The sequence below is a fragment of the Nerophis lumbriciformis genome, linkage group LG30, assembly GCF_033978685.3.
Source record: "Nerophis lumbriciformis linkage group LG30, RoL_Nlum_v2.1, whole genome shotgun sequence".
Taxonomy (NCBI): domain Eukaryota; kingdom Metazoa; phylum Chordata; class Actinopteri; order Syngnathiformes; family Syngnathidae; genus Nerophis; species Nerophis lumbriciformis.
In genome coordinates, this window is record NC_084577.2 from 29,232,587 (window position 1) to 29,260,343 (window position 27,757).

General features: G+C 35.1%; 2 protein-coding genes across 2 annotated transcripts in view; both read right to left on the reverse strand.

The window, feature by feature from the left end:
* Nucleotides 1–19,745, reverse strand: part of rab38a (RAB38a, member RAS oncogene family) — a 37,278-nt gene extending 17,533 nt beyond the window's left edge. The window contains exon 1 of the mRNA XM_061925875.1: nucleotides 19,392–19,745. Coding sequence (XP_061781859.1) covers nucleotides 19,392–19,596 — 205 coding nt within the window. The 5' untranslated portion in view covers nucleotides 19,597–19,745. The remainder of the gene's footprint in view (nucleotides 1–19,391) is intronic.
* The window catches only part of ctsc (cathepsin C), a 41,840-nt gene continuing 33,723 nt past the window's right edge, over nucleotides 19,641–27,757 (reverse strand). Inside the window, exon 10 of the mRNA XM_061925873.1 lies at nucleotides 19,641–19,770. The gene's annotated coding sequence lies outside the window, so the exon portion shown is untranslated. The remainder of the gene's footprint in view (nucleotides 19,771–27,757) is intronic.

Below are 27,757 nucleotides of genomic sequence, written 5' to 3' on the forward strand. Positions count from 1 at the left end.
AAGTCGAAGAGATGTGGTAATTGTTTTTTTTGGCAACAACCAGTGGCTACAATAATTCATTAAGTGGAGTAATGCAGACACGTTTGTTACTGGGTACAATTATAATACGCTGCTGTTTTGGAGACTTTATATGTGTGTTGGCACTGTGATGAGGTGGCGACTTGTCCAGGGTGTACACAGCCTTCCGCCCGAATGCAGCTGAGATAGGCTCCAGCACCCCCCAAAAGGGACAAGCGGTAGAAAATGGATGGATGGATGGATACGTGTGTTTATAATTATTTAATACTCGTTATTAGTCGGTGAGCTATAAAACGAGTAAAACACCAACACAGTATTTGTTTTTTTTCCTGAGTTCTTTATGAAAACTAATGTTGGTATTGCAGGTCAGGTGACATGTAACGCGATTATATCTACAGACTGGTCAGGTGACATGTAACATGTTTATATCTACAGACTGGTCAGGTGACATGTAACGCGATTATATCTACAGACTGGTCAGGTGACATGTAACATGTTTATATCTACAGACTGGTCAGGTGACATGTAACACGTTTATATCTACAGACTGGTCAGGTGACATGTTTATATCTACAGACTGGTCAGGTGACATGTTTATATCTACAGACTGGTCAGGTGACATGTAACATGTTTATATCTACAGACTGGTCAGGTGACATGTAACGTGTTTATATCTACAGACTGGTCAGGTGACATGTAACATGTTTATATCTACAGACTGGTCAGGTGACATGTAACATGTTTATATCTACAGACTGGTCAGGTGACATGTAACGTGTTTATATCTACAGACTGGTCAGGTGACATGTAACGTGTTTATATCTACAGACTGGTCAGGTGACATGTAACATGTTTATATCTACAGACTGGTCAGGTGACATGTAACGTGTTTATATCTACAGACTGGTCAGGTGACATGTAACATGTTTATATCTACAGACTGGTCAGGTGACATGTAACGTGTTTATATCTACAGACTGGTCAGGTGACATGTAACATGTTTATATCTACAGACTGGTCAGGTGACATGTAACGTGTTTATATCTACAGACTGGTCAGGTGACATGTAACATGTTTATATCTACAGACTGGTCAGGTGACATGTAACATGTTTATATCTACAGACTGGTCAGGTGACACGTAACGTGTTTATGTCTACAGACTGGTCAGGTGACATGTAACGTGTTTATATCTAGACTGGTCAGGTGACATGTAACGTGTTTATATCTACAGACTGGTCAGGTGACATGTAACATGTTTATATCTACAGACTGGTCAGGTGACATGTAACGTGTTTATATCTACAGACTGGTCAGGTGACATGTGACGTGTTTATATCTACAGACTGGTCAGGTGACATGTGACACGTTTATATCTACAGACTGGTCAGGTGACATGTAACATGTTTATATCTACAGACTGGTCAGGTGACATGTAACATGTTTATATCTACAGACTGGTCAGGTGACATGTAACGTGTTTATATCTACAGACTGGTCAGGTGACATGTAACATGTTTATATCTACAGACTGGTCAGGTGACATGTAACATGTTTATATCTACAGACTGGTCAGGTGACATGTAACATGTTTATATCTACAGACTGGTCAGGTGACATGTAACATGTTTGTATCTACAGACTGGTCAGGTGACATGTAACGTGATTATATCTACAGACTGGTCAGGTGACATGTAACGTGATTATATCTACAGACTGGTCAGGTGACATGTAACGTGATTATATCTACAGACTGGTCAGGTGACATGTAACATGTTTATATCTACAGACTGGTCAGGTGACATGTAACATGTTTATATCTACAGACTGGTCAGGTGACATGTAACATGTTTATATCTACAGACTGGTCAGGTGACATGTAACATGTTTATATCTACAGACTGGTCAGGTGACATGTAACATGTTTATATCTACAGACTGGTCAGGTGACATGTAACATGTTTATATCTACAGACTGGTCAGGTGACATGTAACATGTTTATATCTACAGACTGGTCAGGTGACATGTAACATGTTTATATCTACAGACTGGTCAGGTGACATGTAACGCGTTTATATCTACAGACTGGTCAGGTGACATGTAACGTGTTTATATCTACAGACTGGTCAGGTGACATGTAACATGTTTATATCTACAGACTGGTCAGGTGACATGTAACATGTTTATATCTACAGACTGGTCAGGTGACATGTAACGTGTTTATATCTACAGACTGGTCAGGTGACATGTAACATGTTTATATCTACAGACTGGTCAGGTGACATGTAACATGTTTATATCTACAGACTGGTCAGGTGACATGTAACATGTTTATATCTACAGACTGGTCAGGTGACATGTAACATGTTTATATCTACAGACTGGTCAGGTGACATGTAACGTGTTTATATCTACAGACTGGTCAGGTGACATGTAACGTGTTTATATCTACAGACTGGTCAGGTGACATGTAACATGTTTATATCTACAGACTGGTCAGGTGACATGTAACATGTTTATATCTACAGACTGGTCAGGTGACATGTAACATGTTTATATCTACAGACTGGTCAGGTGACATGTAACATGTTTATATCTACAGACTGGTCAGGTGACATGTAACATGTTTATATCTACAGACTGGTCAGGTGACATGTAACATGTTTATATCTACAGACTGGTCAGGTGACATGTAACATGTTTATATCTACAGACTGGTCAGGTGACATGTAACATGTTTATATCTACAGACTGGTCAGGTGACATGTAACGTGATTATATCTACAGACTGGTCAGGTGACATGTAACATGTTTATATCTACAGACTGGTCAGGTGACATGTAACGTGTTTATATCTACAGACTGGTCAGGTGACATGTAACATGTTTATATCTACAGACTGGTCAGGTGACATGTAACATGTTTATATCTACAGACTGGTCAGGTGACATGTAACATGTTTATATCTACAGACTGGTCAGGTGACATGTAACGTGTTTATATCTACAGACTGGTCAGGTGACATGTAACGTGTTTATATCTACAGACTGGTCAGGTGACATGTAACATGTTTATATCTACAGACTGGTCAGGTGACATGTAACATGTTTATATCTACAGACTGGTCAGGTGACATGTAACATGTTTATATCTACAGACTGGTCAGGTGACATGTAACATGTTTATATCTACAGACTGGTCAGGTGACATGTAACATGTTTATATCTACAGACTGGTCAGGTGACATGTAACATGTTTATATCTACAGACTGGTCAGGTGACATGTAACATGTTTATATCTACAGACTGGTCAGGTGACATGTAACATGTTTATATCTACAGTCTGGTCAGGTGACATGTAACATGTTTATATCTACAGACTGGTCAGGTGACATGTAACGTGTTTATATCTACAGACTGGTCAGGTGACATGTAACATGTTTATATCTACAGACTGGTCAGGTGACATGTAACATGTTTATATCTACAGACTGGTCAGGTGACATGTAACATGTTTATATCTACAGACTGGTCAGGTGACATGTAACGTGATTATATCTACAGACTGGTCAGGTGACATGTAACATGTTTATATCTACAGACTGGTCAGGTGACATGTAACGTGTTTATATCTACAGACTGGTCAGGTGACATGTGACGTGTTTATATCTACAGACTGGTCAGGTGACATGTGACACGTTTATATCTACAGACTGGTCAGGTGACATGTAACATGTTTATATCTACAGACTGGTCAGGTGACATGTAACATGTTTATATCTACAGACTGGTCAGGTGACATGTAACGTGTTTATATCTACAGACTGGTCAGGTGACATGTAACATGTTTATATCTACAGACTGGTCAGGTGACATGTAACATGTTTATATCTACAGACTGGTCAGGTGACATGTAACATGTTTATATCTACAGACTGGTCAGGTGACATGTAACATGTTTGTATCTACAGACTGGTCAGGTGACATGTAACGTGATTATATCTACAGACTGGTCAGGTGACATGTAACGTGATTATATCTACAGACTGGTCAGGTGACATGTAACGTGATTATATCTACAGACTGGTCAGGTGACATGTAACATGTTTATATCTACAGACTGGTCAGGTGACATGTAACATGTTTATATCTACAGACTGGTCAGGTGACATGTAACATGTTTATATCTACAGACTGGTCAGGTGACATGTAACATGTTTATATCTACAGACTGGTCAGGTGACATGTAACATGTTTATATCTACAGACTGGTCAGGTGACATGTAACATGTTTATATCTACAGACTGGTCAGGTGACATGTAACATGTTTATATCTACAGACTGGTCAGGTGACATGTAACATGTTTATATCTACAGACTGGTCAGGTGACATGTAACGCGTTTATATCTACAGACTGGTCAGGTGACATGTAACGTGTTTATATCTACAGACTGGTCAGGTGACATGTAACATGTTTATATCTACAGACTGGTCAGGTGACATGTAACATGTTTATATCTACAGACTGGTCAGGTGACATGTAACGTGTTTATATCTACAGACTGGTCAGGTGACATGTAACGTGTTTATATCTACAGACTGGTCAGGTGACATGTAACATGTTTATATCTACAGACTGGTCAGGTGACATGTAACATGTTTATATCTACAGACTGGTCAGGTGACATGTAACGTGTTTATATCTACAGACTGGTCAGGTGACATGTAACATGTTTATATCTACAGACTGGTCAGGTGACATGTAACATGTTTATATCTACAGACTGGTCAGGTGACACGTAACGTGTTTATGTCTACAGACTGGTCAGGTGACATGTAACGTGTTTATATCTAGACTGGTCAGGTGACATGTAACGTGTTTATATCTACAGACTGGTCAGGTGACATGTAACATGTTTATATCTACAGACTGGTCAGGTGACATGTAACGTGTTTATATCTACAGACTGGTCAGGTGACATGTGACGTGTTTATATCTACAGACTGGTCAGGTGACATGTAACATGTTTATATCTACAGACTGGTCAGGTGACATGTAACATGTTTATATCTACAGACTGGTCAGGTGACATGTAACATGTTTATATCTACAGACTGGTCAGGTGACATGTAACGTGTTTATATCTACAGACTGGTCAGGTGACATGTAACGTGTTTATATCTACAGACTGGTCAGGTGACATGTAACATGTTTATATCTACAGACTGGTCAGGTGACATGTAACGTGTTTATATCTACAGACTGGTCAGGTGACATGTAACGTGTTTATATCTACAGACTGGTCAGGTGACATGTAACATGTTTATATCTACAGACTGGTCAGGTGACATGTAACATGTTTATATCTACAGACTGGTCAGGTGACTTGTAACATGTTTATATCTACAGACTGGTCAGGTGACATGTAACACGATTATATCTACAGACTGGTCAGGTGACATGTAACATGTTTATATCTACAGACTGGTCAGGTGACATGTAACATGTTTATATCTACAGACTGGTCAGGTGACATGTAACATGTTTATATCTACAGACTGGTCAGGTGACATGTAACGTGATTATATCTACAGACTGGTCAGGTGACATGTAACATGTTTATATCTACAGACTGGTCAGGTGACATGTAACATGTTTATATCTACAGACTGGTCAGGTGACATGTAACGTGTTTATATCTACAGACTGGTCAGGTGACATGTAACATGTTTATATCTACAGACTGGTCAGGTGACATGTAACATGTTTATATCTACAGACTGGTCAGGTGACATGTAACATGTTTATATCTACAGACTGGTCAGGTGACATGTAACATGTTTATATCTACAGACTGGTCAGGTGACATGTAACATGTTTATATCTACAGACTGGTCAGGTGACATGTAACGTGTTTATATCTACAGACTGGTCAGGTGACATGTAACGTGTTTATATCTACAGACTGGTCAGGTGACATGTAACATGTTTATATCTACAGACTGGTCAGGTGACATGTAACATGTTTATATCTACAGACTGGTCAGGTGACATGTAACATGTTTATATCTACAGACTGGTCAGGTGACATGTAACATGTTTATATCTACAGACTGGTCAGGTGACATGTAACATGTTTATATCTACAGACTGGTCAGGTGACATGTAACATGTTTATATCTACAGACTGGTCAGGTGACATGTAACATGTTTATATCTACAGACTGGTCAGGTGACATGTAACATGTTTATATCTACAGACTGGTCAGGTGACATGTAACGTGATTATATCTACAGACTGGTCAGGTGACATGTAACATGTTTATATCTACAGACTGGTCAGGTGACATGTAACGTGTTTATATCTACAGACTGGTCAGGTGACATGTAACATGTTTATATCTACAGACTGGTCAGGTGACATGTAACATGTTTATATCTACAGACTGGTCAGGTGACATGTAACATGTTTATATCTACAGACTGGTCAGGTGACATGTAACGTGTTTATATCTACAGACTGGTCAGGTGACATGTAACGTGTTTATATCTACAGACTGGTCAGGTGACATGTAACATGTTTATATCTACAGACTGGTCAGGTGACATGTAACATGTTTATATCTACAGACTGGTCAGGTGACATGTAACATGTTTATATCTACAGACTGGTCAGGTGACATGTAACATGTTTATATCTACAGACTGGTCAGGTGACATGTAACATGTTTATATCTACAGACTGGTCAGGTGACATGTAACATGTTTATATCTACAGACTGGTCAGGTGACATGTAACATGTTTATATCTACAGACTGGTCAGGTGACATGTAACATGTTTATATCTACAGTCTGGTCAGGTGACATGTAACATGTTTATATCTACAGACTGGTCAGGTGACATGTAACGTGTTTATATCTACAGACTGGTCAGGTGACATGTAACATGTTTATATCTACAGACTGGTCAGGTGACATGTAACATGTTTATATCTACAGACTGGTCAGGTGACATGTAACATGTTTATATCTACAGACTGGTCAGGTGACATGTAACGTGATTATATCTACAGACTGGTCAGGTGACATGTAACATGTTTATATCTACAGACTGGTCAGGTGACATGTAACGTGTTTATATCTACAGACTGGTCAGGTGACATGTGACGTGTTTATATCTACAGACTGGTCAGGTGACATGTGACACGTTTATATCTACAGACTGGTCAGGTGACATGTAACATGTTTATATCTACAGACTGGTCAGGTGACATGTAACATGTTTATATCTACAGACTGGTCAGGTGACATGTAACGTGTTTATATCTACAGACTGGTCAGGTGACATGTAACATGTTTATATCTACAGACTGGTCAGGTGACATGTAACATGTTTATATCTACAGACTGGTCAGGTGACATGTAACATGTTTATATCTACAGACTGGTCAGGTGACATGTAACATGTTTATATCTACAGACTGGTCAGGTGACATGTAACATGTTTATATCTACAGACTGGTCAGGTGACATGTAACGTGTTTATATCTACAGACTGGTCAGGTGACATGTAACGTGTTTATATCTACAGACTGGTCAGGTGACATGTAACATGTTTATATCTACAGACTGGTCAGGTGACATGTAACATGTTTATATCTACAGACTGGTCAGGTGACATGTAACATGTTTATATCTACAGACTGGTCAGGTGACATGTAACATGTTTATATCTACAGACTGGTCAGGTGACATGTAACATGTTTATATCTACAGACTGGTCAGGTGACATGTAACATGTTTATATCTACAGACTGGTCAGGTGACATGTAACATGTTTATATCTACAGACTGGTCAGGTGACATGTAACATGTTTATATCTACAGACTGGTCAGGTGACATGTAACGTGATTATATCTACAGACTGGTCAGGTGACATGTAACATGTTTATATCTACAGACTGGTCAGGTGACATGTAACGTGTTTATATCTACAGACTGGTCAGGTGACATGTAACATGTTTATATCTACAGACTGGTCAGGTGACATGTAACATGTTTATATCTACAGACTGGTCAGGTGACATGTAACATGTTTATATCTACAGACTGGTCAGGTGACATGTAACGTGTTTATATCTACAGACTGGTCAGGTGACATGTAACGTGTTTATATCTACAGACTGGTCAGGTGACATGTAACGTGTTTATATCTACAGACTGGTCAGGTGACATGTAATGTGATTATATCTACAGACTGGTCAGGTGACATGTAACATGTTTATATCTACAGACTGGTCAGGTGACATGCAACATGTTTATATCTACAGACTGGTCAGGTGACATGTAACATGTTTATATCTACAGACTGGTCAGGTGACATGTAACATGTTTATATCTACAGACTGGTCAGGTGACATGTAACATGTTTATATCTACAGACTGGTCAGGTGACATGTAACATGTTTATATCTACAGTCTGGTCAGGTGACATGTAACATGTTTATATCTACAGACTGGTCAGGTGACATGTAACGTGTTTATATCTACAGACTGGTCAGGTGACATGTAACATGTTTATATCTACAGACTGGTCAGGTGACATGTAACATGTTTATATCTACAGACTGGTCAGGTGACATGTAACATGTTTATATCTACAGACTGGTCAGGTGACATGTAACGTGATTATATCTACAGACTGGTCAGGTGACATGTAACATGTTTATATCTACAGACTGGTCAGGTGACATGTAACGTGTTTATATCTACAGACTGGTCAGGTGACATGTGACGTGTTTATATCTACAGACTGGTCAGGTGACATGTGACACGTTTATATCTACAGACTGGTCAGGTGACATGTAACATGTTTATATCTACAGACTGGTCAGGTGACATGTAACATGTTTATATCTACAGACTGGTCAGGTGACATGTAACGTGTTTATATCTACAGACTGGTCAGGTGACATGTAACATGTTTATATCTACAGACTGGTCAGGTGACATGTAACATGTTTATATCTACAGACTGGTCAGGTGACATGTAACATGTTTATATCTACAGACTGGTCAGGTGACATGTAACATGTTTATATCTACAGACTGGTCAGGTGACATGTAACATGTTTATATCTACAGACTGGTCAGGTGACATGTAACATGTTTATATCTACAGACTGGTCAGGTGACATGTAACGTGTTTATATCTACAGACTGGTCAGGTGACATGTAACGTGTTTATATCTACAGACTGGTCAGGTGACATGTAACATGTTTATATCTACAGACTGGTCAGGTGACATGTAACATGTTTATATCTACAGACTGGTCAGGTGACATGTAACATGTTTATATCTACAGACTGGTCAGGTGACATGTAACATGTTTATATCTACAGACTGGTCAGGTGACATGTAACATGTTTATATCTACAGACTGGTCAGGTGACATGTAACATGTTTATATCTACAGACTGGTCAGGTGACATGTAACATGTTTATATCTACAGACTGGTCAGGTGACATGTAACATGTTTATATCTACAGTCTGGTCAGGTGACATGTAACATGTTTATATCTACAGACTGGTCAGGTGACATGTAACGTGTTTATATCTACAGACTGGTCAGGTGACATGTAACATGTTTATATCTACAGACTGGTCAGGTGACATGTAACATGTTTATATCTACAGACTGGTCAGGTGACATGTAACATGTTTATATCTACAGACTGGTCAGGTGACATGTAACGTGATTATATCTACAGACTGGTCAGGTGACATGTAACATGTTTATATCTACAGACTGGTCAGGTGACATGTAACGTGTTTATATCTACAGACTGGTCAGGTGACATGTGACGTGTTTATATCTACAGACTGGTCAGGTGACATGTGACACGTTTATATCTACAGACTGGTCAGGTGACATGTAACATGTTTATATCTACAGACTGGTCAGGTGACATGTAACATGTTTATATCTACAGACTGGTCAGGTGACATGTAACGTGTTTATATCTACAGACTGGTCAGGTGACATGTAACATGTTTATATCTACAGACTGGTCAGGTGACATGTAACATGTTTATATCTACAGACTGGTCAGGTGACATGTAACATGTTTATATCTACAGACTGGTCAGGTGACATGTAACATGTTTATATCTACAGACTGGTCAGGTGACATGTAACATGTTTATATCTACAGACTGGTCAGGTGACATGTAACGTGTTTATATCTACAGACTGGTCAGGTGACATGTAACGTGTTTATATCTACAGACTGGTCAGGTGACATGTAACATGTTTATATCTACAGACTGGTCAGGTGACATGTAACATGTTTATATCTACAGACTGGTCAGGTGACATGTAACATGTTTATATCTACAGACTGGTCAGGTGACATGTAACATGTTTATATCTACAGACTGGTCAGGTGACATGTAACATGTTTATATCTACAGACTGGTCAGGTGACATGTAACATGTTTATATCTACAGACTGGTCAGGTGACATGTAACATGTTTATATCTACAGACTGGTCAGGTGACATGTAACATGTTTATATCTACAGACTGGTCAGGTGACATGTAACGTGATTATATCTACAGACTGGTCAGGTGACATGTAACATGTTTATATCTACAGACTGGTCAGGTGACATGTAACGTGTTTATATCTACAGACTGGTCAGGTGACATGTAACATGTTTATATCTACAGACTGGTCAGGTGACATGTAACATGTTTATATCTACAGACTGGTCAGGTGACATGTAACATGTTTATATCTACAGACTGGTCAGGTGACATGTAACGTGTTTATATCTACAGACTGGTCAGGTGACATGTAACGTGTTTATATCTACAGACTGGTCAGGTGACATGTAACGTGTTTATATCTACAGACTGGTCAGGTGACATGTAATGTGATTATATCTACAGACTGGTCAGGTGACATGTAACATGTTTATATCTACAGACTGGTCAGGTGACATGCAACATGTTTATATCTACAGACTGGTCAGGTGACATGTAACATGTTTATATCTACAGACTGGTCAGGTGACATGTAACATGTTTATATCTACAGACTGGTCAGGTGACATGTAACATGTTTATATCTACAGACTGGTCAGGTGACATGTAACATGTTTATATCTACAGTCTGGTCAGGTGACATGTAACATGTTTATATCTACAGACTGGTCAGGTGACATGTAACGTGTTTATATCTACAGACTGGTCAGGTGACATGTAACATGTTTATATCTACAGACTGGTCAGGTGACATGTAACATGTTTATATCTACAGACTGGTCAGGTGACATGTAACATGTTTATATCTACAGACTGGTCAGGTGACATGTAACGTGATTATATCTACAGACTGGTCAGGTGACATGTAACATGTTTATATCTACAGACTGGTCAGGTGACATGTAACGTGTTTATATCTACAGACTGGTCAGGTGACATGTGACGTGTTTATATCTACAGACTGGTCAGGTGACATGTGACACGTTTATATCTACAGACTGGTCAGGTGACATGTAACATGTTTATATCTACAGACTGGTCAGGTGACATGTAACATGTTTATATCTACAGACTGGTCAGGTGACATGTAACGTGTTTATATCTACAGACTGGTCAGGTGACATGTAACATGTTTATATCTACAGACTGGTCAGGTGACATGTAACATGTTTATATCTACAGACTGGTCAGGTGACATGTAACATGTTTATATCTACAGACTGGTCAGGTGACATGTAACATGTTTGTATCTACAGACTGGTCAGGTGACATGTAACGTGATTATATCTACAGACTGGTCAGGTGACATGTAACGTGATTATATCTACAGACTGGTCAGGTGACATGTAACGTGATTATATCTACAGACTGGTCAGGTGACATGTAACATGTTTATATCTACAGACTGGTCAGGTGACATGTAACATGTTTATATCTACAGACTGGTCAGGTGACATGTAACATGTTTATATCTACAGACTGGTCAGGTGACATGTAACATGTTTATATCTACAGACTGGTCAGGTGACATGTAACATGTTTATATCTACAGACTGGTCAGGTGACATGTAACATGTTTATATCTACAGACTGGTCAGGTGACATGTAACATGTTTATATCTACAGACTGGTCAGGTGACATGTAACATGTTTATATCTACAGACTGGTCAGGTGACATGTAACGCGTTTATATCTACAGACTGGTCAGGTGACATGTAACGTGTTTATATCTACAGACTGGTCAGGTGACATGTAACATGTTTATATCTACAGACTGGTCAGGTGACATGTAACATGTTTATATCTACAGACTGGTCAGGTGACATGTAACGTGTTTATATCTACAGACTGGTCAGGTGACATGTAACGTGTTTATATCTACAGACTGGTCAGGTGACATGTAACATGTTTATATCTACAGACTGGTCAGGTGACATGTAACATGTTTATATCTACAGACTGGTCAGGTGACATGTAACGTGTTTATATCTACAGACTGGTCAGGTGACATGTAACATGTTTATATCTACAGACTGGTCAGGTGACATGTAACATGTTTATATCTACAGACTGGTCAGGTGACACGTAACGTGTTTATGTCTACAGACTGGTCAGGTGACATGTAACGTGTTTATATCTAGACTGGTCAGGTGACATGTAACGTGTTTATATCTACAGACTGGTCAGGTGACATGTAACATGTTTATATCTACAGACTGGTCAGGTGACATGTAACGTGTTTATATCTACAGACTGGTCAGGTGACATGTGACGTGTTTATATCTACAGACTGGTCAGGTGACATGTAACATGTTTATATCTACAGACTGGTCAGGTGACATGTAACATGTTTATATCTACAGACTGGTCAGGTGACATGTAACATGTTTATATCTACAGACTGGTCAGGTGACATGTAACGTGTTTATATCTACAGACTGGTCAGGTGACATGTAACGTGTTTATATCTACAGACTGGTCAGGTGACATGTAACATGTTTATATCTACAGACTGGTCAGGTGACATGTAACGTGTTTATATCTACAGACTGGTCAGGTGACATGTAACGTGTTTATATCTACAGACTGGTCAGGTGACATGTAACATGTTTATATCTACAGACTGGTCAGGTGACATGTAACATGTTTATATCTACAGACTGGTCAGGTGACTTGTAACATGTTTATATCTACAGACTGGTCAGGTGACATGTAACACGATTATATCTACAGACTGGTCAGGTGACATGTAACATGTTTATATCTACAGACTGGTCAGGTGACATGTAACATGTTTATATCTACAGACTGGTCAGGTGACATGTAACATGTTTATATCTACAGACTGGTCAGGTGACATGTAACGTGATTATATCTACAGACTGGTCAGGTGACATGTAACATGTTTATATCTACAGACTGGTCAGGTGACATGTAACGTGTTTATATCTACAGACTGGTCAGGTGACATGTAACATGTTTATATCTACAGACTGGTCAGGTGACATGTAACGTGTTTATATCTACAGACTGGTCAGGTGACATGTAACATGTTTATATCTACAGTCTGGTCAGGTGACATGTAACATGTTTATATCTACAGACTGGTCAGGTGACATGTAACATGTTTATATCTACAGACTGGTCAGGTGACATGTAACGTGATTATATCTACAGACTGGTCAGGTGACATGTAACATGTTTATATCTACAGACTGGTCAGGTGACATGTAACGTGTTTATATCTACAGACTGGTCAGGTGACATGTAACGTGTTTATATCTACAGACTGGTCAGGTGACATGTAACATGTTTATATCTACAGACTGGTCAGGTGACATGTAACGTGTTTATATCTACAGACTGGTCAGGTGACATGTAACGTGATTATATCTACAGACTGGTCAGGTGACATGTAACATGTTTATATCTACAGACTGGTCAGGTGACATGTAACGTGTTTATATCTACAGACTGGTCAGGTGACATGTAACATGTTTATATCTACAGACTGGTCAGGTGACATGTAACATGTTTATATCTACAGACTGGTCAGGTGACATGTAACGTGTTTATATCTACAGACTGGTCAGGTGACATGTAACATGTTTATATCTACAGACTGGTCAGGTGACATGTAACATGTTTATATCTACAGACTGGTCAGGTGACATGTAACATGTTTATATCTACAGACTGGTCAGGTGACATGTAACATGTTTATATCTACAGACTGGTCAGGTGACATGTAACATGTTTATATCTACAGACTGGTCAGGTGACATGTAACATGTTTATATCTACAGACTGGTCAGGTGACATGTAACATGTTTATATCTACAGACTGGTCAGGTGACATGTAACGTGTTTATATCTACAGACTGGTCAGGTGACATGTAACGTGTTTATATCTACAGACTGGTCAGGTGACATGTAACATGTTTATATCTACAGACTGGTCAGGTGACATGTAACATGTTTATATCTACAGACTGGTCAGGTGACATGTAACGTGTTTATATCTACAGACTGGTCAGGTGACATGTAACATGTTTATATCTACAGACTGGTCAGGTGACATGTAACGTGTTTATATCTACAGACTGGTCAGGTGACATGTAACATGTTTATATCTACAGACTGGTCAGGTGACATGTAACATGTTTATATCTACAGACTGGTCAGGTGACATGTAACATGTTTATATCTACAGACTGGTCAGGTGACATGTAACATGTTTATATCTACAGACTGGTCAGGTGACATGTGACGTGTTTATATCTACAGACTGGTCAGGTGACATGTAACATGTTTATATCTACAGACTGGTCAGGTGACATGTAACATGTTTATATCTACAGACTGGTCAGGTGACATGTAACATGTTTATATCTACAGACTGGTCAGGTGACATGTAACATGTTTATATCTACAGACTGGTCAGGTGACATGTAACATGTTTATATCTACAGACTGGTCAGGTGACATGTGACGTGTTTATATCTACAGACTGGTCAGGTGACATGTAACATGTTTATATCTACAGACTGGTCAGCTGACATGTAACATGTTTATATCTACAGACTGGTCAGGTGACATGTAACGTGTTTATATCTACAGACTGGTCAGGTGACATGTAACATGTTTATATCTACAGACTGGTCAGGTGACATGTAACGTGTTTATATCTACAGACTGGTCAGGTGACATGTAACGTGTTTATATCTACAGACTGGTCAGGTGACATGTAACGTGTTTATATCTACAGACTGGTCAGGTGACATGTAACGTGTTTATATCTACAGACTGGTCAGGTGACATGTAACGTGTTTATATCTACAGACTGGTCAGGTGACATGTAACATGTTTATATCTACAGACTGGTCAGGTGACATGTAACATGTTTATATCTACAGACTGGTCAGGTGACATGTAACGTGTTTATATCTACAGACTGGTCAGGTGACATGTAACATGTTTATATCTACAGACTGGTCAGGTGACATGTAACATGTTTATATCTACAGACTGGTCAGGTGACATGTAATGTGATTATATCTACAGACTGGTCAGGTGACATGTAACATGTTTATATCTACAGACTGGTCAGGTGACATGTAACATGTTTATATCTACAGACTGGTCAGGTGACATGTAACATGTTTATATCTACAGACTGGTCAGGTGACATGTAACATGTTTATATCTACAGACTGGTCAGGTGACATGTAACGTGTTTATATCTACAGACTGGTCAGGTGACATGTAACATGTTTATATCTACAGACTGGTCAGGTGACATGTAACATGTTTATATCTACAGACTGGTCAGGTGACATGTAACATGTTTATATCTACAGACTGGTCAGGTGACATGTAACATGTTTATATCTACAGACTGGTCAGGTGACATGTGACGTGTTTATATCTACAGACTGGTCAGGTGACATGTAACATGTTTATATCTACAGACTGGTCAGCTGACATGTAACATGTTTATATCTACAGACTGGTCAGGTGACATGTAACGTGTTTATATCTACAGACTGGTCAGGTGACATGTAACATGTTTATATCTACAGACTGGTCAGGTGACATGTAACGTGTTTATATCTACAGACTGGTCAGGTGACATGTAACGTGTTTATATCTACAGACTGGTCAGGTGACATGTAACGTGTTTATATCTACAGACTGGTCAGGTGACATGTAACGTGTTTATATCTACAGACTGGTCAGGTGACATGTAACATGTTTATATCTACAGACTGGTCAGGTGACATGTAACATGTTTATATCTACAGACTGGTCAGGTGACATGTAACGTGTTTATATCTACAGACTGGTCAGGTGACATGTAACATGTTTATATCTACAGACTGGTCAGGTGACATGTAACATGTTTATATCTACAGACTGGTCAGGTGACATGTAATGTGATTATATCTACAGACTGGTCAGGTGACATGTAACATGTTTATATCTACAGACTGGTCAGGTGACATGTAACATGTTTATATCTACAGACTGGTCAGGTGACATGTAACATGTTTATATCTACAGACTGGTCAGGTGACATGTAACATGTTTATATCTACAGACTGGTCAGGTGACATGTAACGTGTTTATATCTACAGACTGGTCAGGTGACATGTAACATGTTTATATCTACAGACTGGTCAGGTGACATGTAATGTGATTATATCTACTAGGGTTGTACGGTATAACGGTATCAGTATAGTACAAATAATGTAAGTTTCTTACAAGTATCATTATCACTGTACTTCACTAAATGTAAAGAAACGCCATTGGTGGATCGATACCTGACATCCACTGTAATGATACCAAGTACAGGCACGTATCGAGTCGATACTACTATGATTACATCGATATTTTTTTGGCATCACAACATCTTCTTTCCTTTAAAACATTTTTATAAATGTTCATAAAGTCAGTAAATACGTCCCATGAGGACTTTGAATATGACCAATGTATGATCCTACTTGGTATCGGATCGATACCTAAATGTGTGGTATCATCCAAAACTAATGTCAAGTATCAAAGAAGGGAAGAATAAGTGATTATTACATTTTAACAGAAGTGTAGGTAGAACATGTTAAAACAGAAAATAAGCAGTAAATGAACAAGTGGATTAATAATCCATTTTTTACAGTTTGTCCCTCATAAAGTGTACAAAATAATAGGTGTATAAATGACACAATATGTTACTGCATACGACTAATTAGGAGTCTTTGTTTGTTTACTTACTACCGGGGCGGTATAGCTCGGTTGGTAGAGCGGCCGTGCCAGCAATTTGAGGGTTCCGGGTTCGATTCCCGCTTCTGCCAACCTAAATTTTTACAGTTTGTCCCTCATAATGTGTACAAAATAATAGGTGTATAAATGACACATGTTACTGCAGACTAATTAGGAGTCTTTGTTTGTTTACTTACTACCGGGGCGGTATAGCTCGGTTGGTAGAGTGGCCGTGCCAGCAATTTGAGGGTTCCGGGTTTGATTCCCGCTTCTGCCAACCTAAATTTTTACAGTTTGTCCCTCATAATGTGTACAAAATAATAGGTGTATAAATGACACAATATGTTACTTGAAATACAAAAGGGTTCTTAGTGGAACTCCCTGTGTGGGTTCTAGATGAAACCCTTGAAATACAAAAGGGTTCTTAGTGGAACTCCCTGCGTGGGTTCTAGTTGAAAGTCTTGAAATACAAAAGGGTTCTTAGTGGAACTCCCTGTGTGGGTTCTAGATGAAACCCTTGAAATACGAAAGGGTTCTTAGTGGAACTCCCTGCGTGGGTTCTAGTTGAAAGTCTTGAAATACAAAAGGGTTCTTAGTGGAACTCCCTGTGTGGGTTCTAGATGAAACCCTTGAAATACGAAAGGGTTCTTAGTGGAACTCCCTGTGTGGGTTCTAGATGAAACCCTTGAAATACGAAAGGGTTCTTAGTGGAACTCCCTGTGTGGGTTCTAGATGAAACCCTTGAAATACAAAAGGGTTCTTAGTGGAACTCCCTGCGTGGGTTCTAGTTGAAAGTCTTGAAATACAAAAGGGTTCTTAGTGGAACTCCCTGTGTGGGTTCTAGATGAAACCCTTGAAATACGAAAGGGTTCTTAGTGGAACTCCCTGCGTGGGTTCTAGTTGAAAGTCTTGAAATACAAAAGGGTTCTTAGTGGAACTCCCTGTGTGGGTTCTAGATGAAACCCTTGAAATACGAAAGGGTTCTTAGTGGAACTCCCTGTGTGGGTTCTAGATGAAACCCTTGAAATACGAAAGGGTTCTTAGTGGAACTCCCTGTGTGGGTTCTAGATGAAACCCTTGAAATACAAAAGGGTTCTTAGTGGAACTCCCTGCGTGGGTTCTAGTTGAAAGTCTTGAAATACAAAAGGGTTCTTAGTGGAACTCCCTGTGTGGGTTCTAGATGAAACCCTTGAAATACGAAAGGGTTCTTAGTGGAACTCCCTGCGTGGGTTCTAGATGAAACCCTTGAAACATGAAAGGGTTCTTAGTGGAACTCCCTGCGTGGGTTCTTTGTAGAACCTCTCATGGGGGGGGTTCTGGGTGGAACCTTACACACACAGTTCTAGGTAGAACCCTCCAAAAGGGTTCCAGGTGGAACCTTTATAAAAAGGTTCTACCTGGAGCCAAAAAGGGTTCTCCTATGAAAACGAGCCGAAGAACCTTATATGGTTCTACTTAGCACTTTTATTTCTAAGAGTGTACTAAAAGACAAGTTGTCTAGTATGTGCACTATTTTATTTAAGGACTAAATTACATTAATAAAGATATGTTTAATATACACTAAGATTGTTGGTTAAAATAAAGCCAATTATGACATTTTTTTGCGATCCCCTTTTATTTAGATAAGTACCAAAATATCGGTATGGTTCCAAGAGTACTACGGACTGGTACGCAGGTCAGGTGACACGGCGGTGAGCGTGAAAAGGTTCTGCTTGTCATCACAAGAACATTCTTCACAGTCCCACAACTAATGCGGCGCGGCCAAGAAGGGAGCGCTCACAATAAACGCTCTTCTGTTCGGCGGCGGGGCCTCAAATCCGCCTCACATGAGGAGCTCGTGCTCCCAAAGTGCAGCCAGCCGGGGGCCGCCAGTCCAGGCGACACTCACGTGAGACGTCAGCCTGCTCGGAACCTTCCGGGCTGCAATAACTGCAGCTCATTTCTAATAAAGGGCATTATTACACGAGTTTCTGCACTTATAGCGACGGTCAAAAGGGTGCAATTATTACATAAAAAGGGAGCGTTTGTCAAAACAAAGTGAGTTGAGGAGTCCACGTACCTGCGATGTCCCACAGCTGCAGGCGCACCGTCTCCTGGTCCAGGTTGAGCACCTTGAGGGCAAAGTCCACGCCGATGGTGGCCCGGTAGTTGGGGCTGAAGTTGTGGTGCACGTAGCGCTTGATGATGCTGGTCTTGCCCACCCCCAGGTCCCCGATGACCAGGATCTTGTACAGGTGCTCCTTGGCGGCGTTGTTGTTCTGCATGGCGAGGTGCCGAGCATGAAGCCACTCGGGTGGAAGTGGCCGCCGGGACGGGGGAAGGGCGGCGGCGCAGGGGGAGAGAAGAAGTGAGGGGAGGCGAAGGCGGGACGTCCACTGGAGGCGCTCGGACCTTGTGACTGACACGGAGGCCAAGCCCCGCCCACTTCTGACAAGGTTCTGTGGAGGAAGGAATTTGTGGCTGCACATGAGTGTAAAATGTTAACTAAATGTTAGGAAACTCAAGACTTTCTACAGTCAATGTTGTGCAATGTCGATCATCCATGAGGGAGATCGGCCGATACCAATACCGATCACATGATTTAACTAGGGGAAGATGTGTGGAGTGATATTACTGACAAAACTCCACAAACTCCAAAAAATGTTTCAAACTCAAAAAAAAAAAAAGTCAAATTCAAAGACATTTTTCAAATGTTTGAAACTTTAAAATATTGTTTCAAACTCAAAACATTTTTTCAAACTTAAAAAAATGTTTCTAACTCAAAAAAATGTTTCACAAACTCAAAAAAAAATGTTCAAACTTCAAAAATGGTTTCAAACTCAAATGTTTTTTTCTCAAACTCTATTTTTTTTTCTAAATTAAAAAAAATGCTTCAAACTGAATAAAATGTTTCTCAAACTCCCCAAAAATGTTGTTAAACACAAAAAATTTTTTATCAAAAGAAATGTTTCTCAAACTCAAAAAAAATGTGTAACTGAAAAAAACATTTTAAACTCAAAAATGGTTTCAAACTCAATTTTTTTTCTCAAACTCAATTTTTTTTCTTACTTAAAAAATGCCTCAAACTCAATAAAATGTTTCTCAAACTCAAATTTTTTTTTATAAACACAAAAAATGTTCTAACTCAAAATAATTTTTTTTATTAAAAAGTTTTTTTTTCTTAAACCACAAAAAATGTCTAACTCCAAATAATGTTCTAACTCAAAAAAATGTTTCAAATTAAAAAAAAGAAAGAAAACAAAGACATTTTTCAAACTTACATTTTTTTTTCAAACTTTAAAATATTGTTTGAAACTCAAAACATTTTTTCAAACTTAAAAAAATGTTTCACAAACTCAGAAAAATGTTTGAAACTCAAAACATTTTTTCAAACTCAAAAATATTTCAAACAACAACAAAAAAGTCAAATTCAAAGACATTTTTCAAACTTAAATAAATGTTTTAAATTTTAAAATATTGTTTCAAACTCAAAACATTTTTTCAAACTTAAAAAAATGTTTCGAACTCAAAAAAATGTTTCACAAACTCAGAAATGTTTATAAAACTCTAAACATTTTTTTAAACTTCAAAAAACATTTCAAACTCAAACAAATGTTTCGGACTTCATAAAATGTTTTGCAAACATGTTTTAAACTAAAAAAAAAGTTTCTCAAACTCAAAAAAAATGTTTCTTAAACACACACAAAAAATGTGTAACTCAAAAAAAAATTAAAAACTCAAAAAATGTTTCGCAAACTGGGAAAAATGTTTCAAACTCCAAAAATATTTCTAACTTGAAAAAAATGTTTCACAAACTCAAAAAATGCTTCAAACTTAAAAACATTTTTAAACTCAAAAAAATGTTTTAAACCTAAAAATGTTTCACCAACTCAAAAAATTGCTTCAAACTTCAAAAAGTTTCAAATTAAAAAAAAAAAATTCTAACAAATTTTTTTTTTCAAACTCAAATGTTTTTTTCTCAAACTAAATTTTTTTTTTTAAATTAAAAAAATGCTTCAAACTCAATAAAATGTTTCTCAAACTCCCCCAAAATTTTGTTAAACACAAAAACAATTTCGAACTCAAAACATTTTTTTTATTAAAATGTTTCTCAAACTCAAAAAAAATGTGTAACTGAAAAAAACATTTTAAACTCAAAAAAGGTTTCAAACTCAAGAAAATGGTTTCAAACTCAATTTTTTTTCTCAAACTCAATTTTTTTTCTTACTTGCCTCAAATAAAATAAAATCAATAAAATGTTTCTCAAACTCAAAAAAATGTTTATAAACACAAAACAATTTTCTAACTCAAAAGTATTTTATTAAAAAAAAGTTTTTTTTTTCTTAAACCACAAAAAAATGTCTAACTCCAAAAAATGTTCTAACTCAAAAAAATGTTTCAAATTAAAAAAACAATTAAAACTCAAAGACATTTTTCAAACTTAAATTTTTTTTTTCAAACTTTAAAATATTGTTTGAAACTCAAAACATTTTTTCAAACTTAAATTTTTTTTTCACAAACTCAGAAAAATGTTTGAAACTCAAAACATTTTTTCAATCTTAAAAGAATATTTCAAACTCAAAAAAAAAAAAAGTCAAATTCAAAGACATTTTTCAAACTTAAATAAATGTTTTAAACTTTAAAATATTGTTTCAAACTCAAAACATTTTTTGAAGTTTAAAAAAATGTTTTGAACTCAAAAAAATGTTTCACAAACTCAGAAATGGTTTTAGAACTCTAAACATTTTTTCAAACTTCAAAAAACATTTCAAACTCAAAAAAATGTTTCAAAACTCAAAAAAATGTTCAAACTTCTAAAATGGTTTTAAACTCAAATGTTTTTTTCTCAAACTCAATTTTTTTTTTCTAAATTAAAAAAATGCTACAAACTCAATAAAATGTTTCTCAAACTTCCCCAGAATGTTCTTAAACACAAAAAAATGTTCGAACTCAAAACATTTTTTTTTTATTAAAAGAAATGTTTCTCAAACTCAAAAAAAATGTGTAACTGAAAAGAACATTTTAAACTCAAAAAAAGGTTTCAAACTAAAAAAATGGTTTCAAACTCAATTTTTTTTCTCAAACTCAATTTTTTTTCTTACTTAAAAAAATGCTTCAAACTCAATAAAATGGTTCTCAAACTCAAAAAAATGTTTATGAACACAAAAAAAATTTCTAACTCAAAATAAAAAAAATTTAATAAAAAAAGTGTTTTTTTTCTTAAACCACAAAAAATGTCTAACTCCAGATAATGTTCTAACTCAAAAAAATGTTTCAAATTAAAAAAAGAAAGAAAACAAAGACATTTTTCAAACTTTAAAATATTGTTTGAAACTCAAAACATTTTTTCAAACTTAAAAAAATGTTTCACAAACTCAGAAAAATGTTTGAAACTCAAAACATTTTTTCAAACTCAAAAAAATGTTTCAAAACTAAAAAAAAATGGTTTCAAACTCAAATGTTTTTTCCTCAAACTCTATTTTTTTTCTAAATTAAAAGAATGCTTCAAACTCAATAAAATGTTTCTTAAACTCCCCCAAAATGTTCTTAAACACAAAAAAATGTTCGAACTCAAAACATTTTTTTTAATTAAAAGAAATGTTTCTCAAACTCAAAAAAAATGTGTAACTGAAAAGAACATTTTAAACTCAAAAAATGTTTCAAACTCAAAAAAAAAAAAGTCAAATTCAAAGACATTTTTCAAATGTTTTAAACTTTAAAATATTGTTTCAAACTCAAAACATTTTTTCAAACTTAAAAAAATGTTTCGAACTCAAAAAAAATGTTTCACAAACTCAGAATTTTTTTTAAAACTCTAAACATTTTTTCAAACTTCAAAAAACATTTCAAACTCAAATTTTTTTTTCAAAACTCAAAAAAAAATGTTCAAACTTCAAAAATGGTTTTAAACTCAAATGTTTCTTTCTCAAACTCTATTTTTTTCTAAATTAAAAAAATGCTTCAAACTCAATAAAATGTTTCTCAAACTCCCCAAAAATGTTCTTAAACACAAAATTTTTTTCGAACTCCAAACATTTTTTTTATTAAAAGAAATGTTTCTCAAACTCAAAAAAAATGTGTAACTGAAAAAAACATTTTAAACTTAAAAAAAGGTTATAAACTAAAAAAAAATGGTTTCAAACTCAAAAAAAAAAGAGTCAAATTCAAAGACATTTTTCAAACTTAAATAAATGTTTTGAACTTTAAAATATTGTTTCAATCTCAAATTTTTTTTTCAAACTTCAAAAAATATTTCAAACTCAAAAAAAATTTTCAAACTTCAAAAATGGTTTTAAACTCAAATGTTTTTTTTCTCAAACTCCATTTTTTTTCCTAAAAAAAAATGCTTCAAACTCAATAAAATGTTTCTCAAACTCCCCCAAAATTTTGTGAAACACAAAAACAATTTTGAACACAAAACATTTTTTTTTTATTAAAAGAAATGTTTCTCAGACTCAAAAAAATGTGTAACTGAAAAAAACGTTTTGAACTCAAAAATGGTTTCAAACTCAATTTTTTTTCTTACTTAAAAAAATGCTTCAAACTCAATAAAATGGTTCTCAAACTCAAAAAAATGTTTATGAACACAAAAAAAATTTCTAACTCAAAATAAAAAAAAATTTAATAAAAAAAGTGTTTTTTTTCTTAAACCACAAAAAATGTCTAACTCCAAATAATGTTCTAACTCAAAAAAAAATTTCAAATTGAAAAAAGAAAGAAAACAAAGACATTTTTCAAACTTACATTTTTTTTTCAAACTTTAAAATATTGTTTGAAACTCAAAACATTTTTTCAAACTTAAATAAATGTTTTAAACTTTAAAATATTGTTTCAAACTCAAAACATTTTTTCAAACTTAAAAAAATGTTTCGAACTCAAAAAAATGTTTCACAAACTCAGAAATGGTTTTAGAACTCTAAACATTTTTTCAAACTTCAAAAAACATTTCAAACTCAACATTTTAAACTTAAAAAAAGGTTATAAACTAAAAAAAATGGTTTCAAACTCAAAAAAAAAAAAAGTCAAATTCAAAGACATTTTTCAAACTTAAATAAATGTTTAGAACTTTAAAATATTGTTTCAATCTCAAATTTTTTTTTCAAACTTCAAAAAATATTTCAAACTCAAAAAAAATGTTCAAACTTCTAAAATGGTTTTAAACTCAAATGTTTTTTTCTCAAACTCAATTTTTTTTTTCTAAATTAAAAAAATGCTTCAAACTTAATAAAATGTTTCTCAAACTCCCCAAAAATGTTCTTAAACACAAAAAAAATTTCGAACTCCAAACATTTTTTTTATTAAAAAAAATGTTTCTCAAACTCAAAAAAATGTGTAACTGAAAAAAACATTTTAAACTCAAAAAAAGGTTTCAAACTCAAGAAAATGGTTTCAAACTCAATTTTTTTTTTCTCAAACTCAATTTTTTTTCTTACTTAAAAAATGCCTCAAACTCAATAAAATGTTTCTCAAACTCAAAATTTTTTTTATAAACACAAAAAATGTTCTAACTCAAAATAATTTTTTTTATTAAAAAAGGTTTTTTTTCTTAAACCACAAAAAAATGTCTAACTCCAAAAAATGTAAAACTCAAAAAAAAAAATTCAAACTTAAAAACATGTTTCAAACTTTAAAATATTGTTTCAAACTCAAAACATTTTTTTCAAACTTAAAAAATGTTTGAAACTCAAAAAAATGTTTCACAAACTGGGAAAAATGTTTCAAACTCAAAAATGTTTTAACAAACTCAAACAAATGTTTCAGACTTCAAAAAATGTTTTGCAAACATGTTTCAAACTCAAAACATTTTTCAAGCTTAAACATTTTTTTCTAACTCAAAAACATTTTCTAAACCTAAAAATGTTTCACAAACTCCAAAAAGTTTCAAACTCAAAACAAATGGTAAAACTAAAAAAAAAAAATTCAAATTAAATTTTTTTTTCAAACTTTTAAAAATTGTTTCAAACTCAAAAAATGGTTTCAAACTCAAAAAAATGTTTGAAACTCAAAAAATGTTTCAGTAACCCAGAAAAATGTTTTAAAACTCAAAAAAATGTTTCAAACTTCAAAAATGGTTTCAAACTCAAAAATGTTTTTCTCAAACCCAAAAAACATTTCTCAAACTCAAAAATGTTTTTCTAACTTAAAAAAAAATTCTCAAACTTAATAAAATGTTTCACAAACTCAAAAAATGGTTTTAAACTCAAAAAAAGTTTCAAACTTAAAACAAATGTTTCAAACTCAAAACATTTTTTAAAACTCACAATAATGTTTTGAACTAAAAAAAATGTTCCAAACTCAAAAAATTGTTTCACTTTTAAAAATTGTTTCAAACTAAAAAAAATTGTTTTAAACTCAAAAAATTGTTTCAAACTTAAAAAAACATGTTTCAAACTCAATTTGTTTTCACAAACTCGGAAAAATGATTCAAACTCAAAACATTTTTTCAAACTTCAAAAAATATTTAAAACTCCAAAAAAAATTTAAAACTCAGAAAAACATTTCACAAACTCAATTTTTTTTCTAACTTAAAAAAATGCCTCAAACTCAATAAAATGTACCTCAAACTCAAAAATTGTTTTCTTAACACACAAAAAATATGTTTTAAACTCAAAATTTTTTTTCAAACTTAATTTTTTTTTTAACAAACTCAAACAAATGTTTTAGACTTCAAAATTTTTTTGAAAACATGTTTCAAACTCTAAAAAATGTTTCAAGCTTAAAACAAAATTTCAAACTCAAAAACATTTTTTTAAACTAAAAAAGTTTCACAAACTAAAAAAAATGTTTCACAAACTCAAAAAAAAGGTTTCAAACTCAAAAAAAATGTCACACTTAAAAAAAAATTGTTTCAAACTCAAAACATTTTTTCAAACTTAAAAAAATATTTCAAAATTTAAATTTTTTTTTTCAAAACTCAAAAAAATGTTTGAAACTTAAAAAATGGTTTAAAACTCAAAACATTTTTTCAAACTTTAAAAAATGTTTAACAAACTCAAACAAATGTTTCGGACTTCAAAAAATGTTTTGCAAACATGTTTCAAACTCAAAAAAAAGTTTCTCAAACTCAAAAAAATGTTTCTTAACACACAAAAAAAATGTGTAACTCAAAAAAAATTAAAAACTCAAAAAATGTTTCACAAACTCAAAAAAAGGTTCAAACTCAAAAAATATTTCTAACTTGAAAAAAATGTTTCACAAACTCAAAAAAATGCTTCAAACTTAAAAACATTTTTAAACTCAAAAAATGTTTTAAACCTAAAAATGTTTCACCAACTCAAAAAATTGTTTCAAACTCCAAAAAGTTTCAAATTAAAAAAAATAAATTTCAAACTCAAAAATGTTTCAAAGTATAATTTTTTTTTTCAAACTTCAAAAAAAAAAATCAAACTCGAAACATGTTTCAAACTCAACATTTTTTTTCACAAACTCAAAAAAATGTTTTACAAACTCAAAATATTTTTTCAAACTTCAAAAAATGTTTTAATAACCAAAACATGTTTAAACTCAAAAAAATGTTTCACCAGTTCAAAAATGTTTCAAACTAAAAAAAAGTCAACATTTCATCTATTTATCGTTCAATTTCACCTGTTTTTTCTTTAATTTCACTTTTTTGTTTCTTTACATAGTATTTTTCAATGTGTTAAAGAAGGAGCTGCGGGCCGCACTTTGCACAGCCGTGTTGTAATGCATGCTGGTCTACTGAGTGCAGGAAAAGAAGGAACTACTGGGAGTCACAAGCTGACACTTTGGCCCGCAGCCTGGTCAGATGTTCGCTTTGAAGGTCAGATGTTCGCTTTGAAGGTCAGATGTTCGCCTTGAAGGTCAGAAGAAGCCACGAGGACTGCAGTGTCGCGGAAGTGCGAGGAAGAAAACCATGGCTTCTTTTGACATTTCCAAAGAAATAACAATTGTAGGTTTTATTGAGATCCCTTTATTGCTGAGATTGATAGCATGGAAGCCACTTAAGGACGGGTGTTGTCCTTCCCTGAGACAAACATGAAGATTCTGACCAGCAGATGCCAAACAAATGTGATTATTACTGCAGATACGTGAGGAAATGACATCATTTGACATTTCTGGAAAAATACATGGAGTCTGTCCCTTTTTCTAAATGTGCACTGTAAATTCCGGACTATAAGCCACTACTTTTTCCCTACGTTTGAACCCTGCGGCTTATAAAACGGTGCGGCTAACATGTGGATTTTTATTTGCTGACGGCCTTAATGCAAATAGTTAAAATATAACAAAAAAAACATTGAAGAGTTGTTTGTGCTATGGCGCCATCTTTTAGACGAGTTTGTGCCCTTCTGTTTAGACTGAGCTTTCAACCGGAAGTAGAAGTTCCGTTCCCTCTTCTAGCCGTCCACAGCGTTTCTACTCGTATGGACTCTTCATTCATCACTCCAAGCGACATTTGTAAGTTTTACAATATAACTAAAACAATCC